Source organism: Asparagus officinalis, chromosome 1 (assembly GCF_001876935.1).
Source record: "Asparagus officinalis chromosome 1, Aspof.V1, whole genome shotgun sequence".
In the NCBI taxonomy this organism is placed as follows: domain Eukaryota; kingdom Viridiplantae; phylum Streptophyta; class Magnoliopsida; order Asparagales; family Asparagaceae; genus Asparagus; species Asparagus officinalis.
Window position 1 is genome coordinate 121,178,462 of NC_033794.1, and position 4,985 is coordinate 121,183,446.

General features: G+C 41.8%; 1 protein-coding gene across 1 annotated transcript in view; it reads left to right on the forward strand.

Annotated features, from left to right (window-relative positions):
- LOC109840686 (uncharacterized protein At2g34460, chloroplastic) overlaps positions 1 to 4,985 on the forward strand; it is a 13,614-nt gene that overhangs the window by 3,281 nt on the left and 5,348 nt on the right. The window contains 1 exon segment of the mRNA XM_020409417.1: positions 4,950 to 4,984. Coding sequence (XP_020265006.1) covers positions 4,950 to 4,984 — 35 coding nt within the window.

Genomic DNA, 4,985 nt, shown 5'->3' on the forward strand with positions numbered 1-4,985 from the left:
ATCAAAATATTGCAGATGACATTGATCCAGAAGTGGATGAAGTCATCTTGGCTGATACACCTCCCAATGACAATAACGCTGGGGGTGGTTTAATGGATCCTCCCAATAATGATATTGGGGATGGTTCAATAGCACCTCTCAAAAGGGGTGGCCTAACTCATTCTCCTCAACGCCCTTCAAATGAAGAAAGAGACGATAATGAGAAAATGCAAAAGCTTGAAGACAAAATCAATGCTTTGATGACGGCTCAAGAAGTTAAGAAGACGGGTATTCCATGTCCTTATCCGAGGGAATGGGATTCAATACCATACCCGACCAAATTCAATCTGATTAACTTTACACCGTTTGAGGGGAAGAGTTCGCCGATTCAGCACTTGATTTATTTCAAGTCTCATTTGGGCATGATCTCTGGAAACGAGGCTTTAATGGTCCGGTCATTCGTTGGCACCCTTCGCGGACCTGCCTTCGATTGGTACCGACGGCTCAAGCCAGGGAGCGTCAATTGCTGGGATGACATGGAAAGTTTGTTCCTCAGCAATTTCTTCGATGACGACACCGAAGTGTCAATCGGAACCCTTCTAGATGAGAAGTAAAAATATGGAGAGTCAGTTGACAACTTTGTCAAACGTTTCCGTAACAAAGCAATGAATTGCAGAGATCCTATTAAAGAGGAGTTTATCCTGCATTAAAATCTCGGGGTGAACAAGCTGAGCACTTTCTTAAAAGAAAGAAAGCTGAGAGAAGCCAACCAATGACATCTGCAATCATTGAGAATGAGACTCTCGATCCGAAGTTTCAAAAGGAATATTCTTTCGAAGATGATGAAGCTCCAGCCATCTTGGAATACCTCCTCGCTAATGACAAAATCGAGCTACCACCTATTAAAGATCAGGAGGAAGCTATAATGATTACAGATCCAAATTACTGTGCGTACCACAGAAGGGTTCTTCATCCCACTGAGATTTGCTTTGGACTCAAAAACAAGATCCAAGCCATAATTGACTCCGGCGTCATAACGACGAAAGAAGTCAAGTAAAGACAACCATAGCTCCAGTGGGTGCACGAGTATAAACTGTTTCCCCACACTCCAAAGAGTATATGAGTATAAACTGCTTCTCGATTATCCAACTGAGTACAATGTTAAACCCGGTTTCGCAAAGGAAACTGGGGGTGGATGATTTATATAACGGGAAGTTCCTGGAGAATCTTATATTCTTAAGGATAACCCGAACATGCGAATGAGGATAACGTACTCCTCGTTACACCCAGTTTTGCAAAGAAAGCTGGGGGTGGATAATTCATGTAACGGGAAGTTCCCGGAAGAATGTTAAATGTAATATTCTTAGGGATAACCCCGATCATTATGAACAAAGTGATAAACACTAAACTCCTACTATGACTTCCGAATACTCTTTTGCTGAGATGAGATTCGATCACCTCTTTAGATCAATCTTCCCTCACAAAATTCCCATTTTGGTCAAACCTTTAAACAGTTAGGACCAAAGCCAAAATCCCCTCTCGATTCGTTCCATGAACGAGAGGTCCACAAATTGAACGATCAAACCTTTAAACAGTTAGGATCGTCTCAAATTCCCATCTTGGTCAAACCTTTAAACAGTTAGGACCAAAGCCAAAATCCCCTCTCGATTCGTTCCATGAACGAGAGGTCCACAAATTGAACGATCAAACCTTTAAACAGTTAGGATCGTCTCAAATTCCCATCTTGGTCAAACCTTTAAACAGTTAGGACCAAAGCCAAAATCCCCTCTCGATTCGTTCCATGAACGAGAGGTCCACAAATTGAACGATCAAACCTTTAAACAGTTAGGATCGTCTCAAATTCCCATCTTGGTCAAACCTTTAAACAGTTAGGACCAAAGCCAAAATCCCCTCTCGATTCGTTCCATGAACGAGAGGTCCACAAATTGAACGATCAAACCTTTAAACAGTTAGGATCGTCTCAAATTCCCATCTTGGTCAAACCTTTAAACAGTTAGGACCAAAGCCAAAATCCCCTCTCGATTCGTTCCATGAACGAGAGGTCCACAAATTGAACGATCAAACCTTTAAACAGTTAGGATCGTCTCAAATTCCCATCTTGGTCAAACCTTTAAACAGTTAGGACCAAAGCCAAAATCCCCTCTCGATTCGTTCCATGAACGAGAGGTCCACAAATTGAACGATCAAACCTTTAAACAGTTAGGATCGTCTCAAATTCCCATCTTGGTCAAACCTTTAAACAGTTAGGACCAAAGCCAAAATCCCCTCTCGATTCGTTCCATGAACGAGAGGTCCACAAATTGAACGATCAAACCTTTAAACAGTTAGGATCGTCTCAAATTCCCATCTTGGTCAAACCTTTAAACAGTTAGGACCAAAGCCAAAATCCCCTCTCGATTCGTTCCATGAACGAGAGGTCCACAAATTGAACGATCAAACCTTTAAACAGTTAGGATCGTCTCAAATTCCCATCTTGGTCAAACCTTTAAACAGTTAGGACCAAAGCCAAAATCCCCTCTCGATTCGTTCCATGAACGAGAGGTCCACAAATTGAACGATCAAACCTTTAAACAGTTAGGATCGTCTCAAATTCCCATCTTGGTCAAACCTTTAAACAGTTAGGACCAAAGCCAAAATCCCCTCTCGATTCGTTCCATGAACGAGAGGTCCACAAATTGAACGATCAAACCTTTAAACAGTTAGGATCGTCTCAAATTCCCATCTTGGTCAAACCTTTAAACAGTTAGGACCAAAGCCAAAATCCCCTCTCGATTCGTTCCATGAACGAGAGGTCCACAAATTGAACGATCAAACCTTTAAACAGTTAGGATCGTCTCAAATTCCCATCTTGGTCAAACCTTTAAACAGTTAGGACCAAAGCCAAAATCCCCTCTCGATTCGTTCCATGAACGAGAGGTCCACAAATTGAACGATCAAACCTTTAAACAGTTAGGATCGTCTCAAATTCCCATCTTGGTCAAACCTTTAAACAGTTAGGACCAAAGCCAAAATCCCCTCTCGATTCGTTCCATGAACGAGAGGTCCACAAATTGAACGATCAAACCTTTAAACAGTTAGGATCGTCTCAAATTCCCATCTTGGTCAAACCTTTAAACAGTTAGGACCAAAGCCAAAATCCCCTCTCGATTCGTTCCATGAACGAGAGGTCCACAAATTGAACGATCAAACCTTTAAACAGTTAGGATCGTCTCAAATTCCCATCTTGGTCAAACCTTTAAACAGTTAGGACCAAAGCCAAAATCCCCTCTCGATTCGTTCCATGAACGAGAGGTCCACAAATTGAACGATCAAACCTTTAAACAGTTAGGATCGTCTCAAATTCCCATCTTGGTCAAACCTTTAAACAGTTAGGACCAAAGCCAAAATCCCCTCTCGATTCGTTCCATGAACGAGAGGTCCACAAATTGAACGATCAAACCTTTAAACAGTTAGGATCGTCTCAAATTCCCATCTTGGTCAAACCTTTAAACAGTTAGGACCAAAGCCAAAATCCCCTCTCGATTCGTTCCATGAACGAGAGGTCCACAAATTGAACGATCAAACCTTTAAACAGTTAGGATCGTCTCAAATTCCCATCTTGGTCAAACCTTTAAACAGTTAGGACCAAAGCCAAAATCCCCTCTCGATTCGTTCCATGAACGAGAGGTCCACAAATTGAACGATCAAACCTTTAAACAGTTAGGATCGTCTCAAATTCCCATCTTGGTCAAACCTTTAAACAGTTAGGACCAAAGCCAAAATCCCCTCTCGATTCGTTCCATGAACGAGAGGTCCACAAATTGAACGATCAAACCTTTAAACAGTTAGGATCGTCTCAAATTCCCATCTTGGTCAAACCTTTAAACAGTTAGGACCAAAGCCAAAATCCCCTCTCGATTCGTTCCATGAACGAGAGGTCCACAAATTGAACGATCAAACCTTTAAACAGTTAGGATCGTCTCAAATTCCCATCTTGGTCAAACCTTTAAACAGTTAGGACCAAAGCCAAAATCCCCTCTCGATTCGTTCCATGAACGAGAGGTCCACAAATTGAACGATCAAACCTTTAAACAGTTAGGATCGTCTCAAATTCCCATCTTGGTCAAACCTTTAAACAGTTAGGACCAAAGCCAAAATCCCCTCTCGATTCGTTCCATGAACGAGAGGTCCACAAATTGAACGATCAAACCTTTAAACAGTTAGGATCGTCTCAAATTCCCATCTTGGTCAAACCTTTAAACAGTTAGGACCAAAGCCAAAATCCCCTCTCGATTCGTTCCATGAACGAGAGGTCCACAAATTGAACGATCAAACCTTTAAACAGTTAGGATCGTCTCAAATTCCCATCTTGGTCAAACCTTTAAACAGTTAGGACCAAAGCCAAAATCCCCTCTCGATTCGTTCCATGAACGAGAGGTCCACAAATTGAACGATCAAACCTTTAAACAGTTAGGATCGTCTCAAATTCCCATCTTGGTCAAACCTTTAAACAGTTAGGACCAAAGCCAAAATCCCCTCTCGATTCGTTCCATGAACGAGAGGTCCACAAATTGAACGATCAAACCTTTAAACAGTTAGGATCGTCTCAAATTCCCATCTTGGTCAAACCTTTAAACAGTTAGGACCAAAGCCAAGAGAGAGAGAGAGAGAGAGATTAATGAGTATCCTTGTCATAGGAGGAGATTTCCCTCCTTGTCGCTTATGTGGCACAATCTCCACCATCCTCATAAAGTAGGAGAGAGAGTGTGAGTTGGTGGGGATTTGTGCTTACTTTATGAGGATGGTGGGGATTGTGCCACATAAGCGACAAGGAGGAAAATCCCCTCCTATGACAAGGATACCCATTAATCTCTATATATATCACTGAAGTATGACTTTTGTGAATCCTTGGAGTATCAAATTTAAACTCCCTGGAACTCAAAAATGGGTTTTTTTTTTGTGTTTTACAGGTGAAGGCTGACGTCACTGAGGGGCCAGAGAAGCTG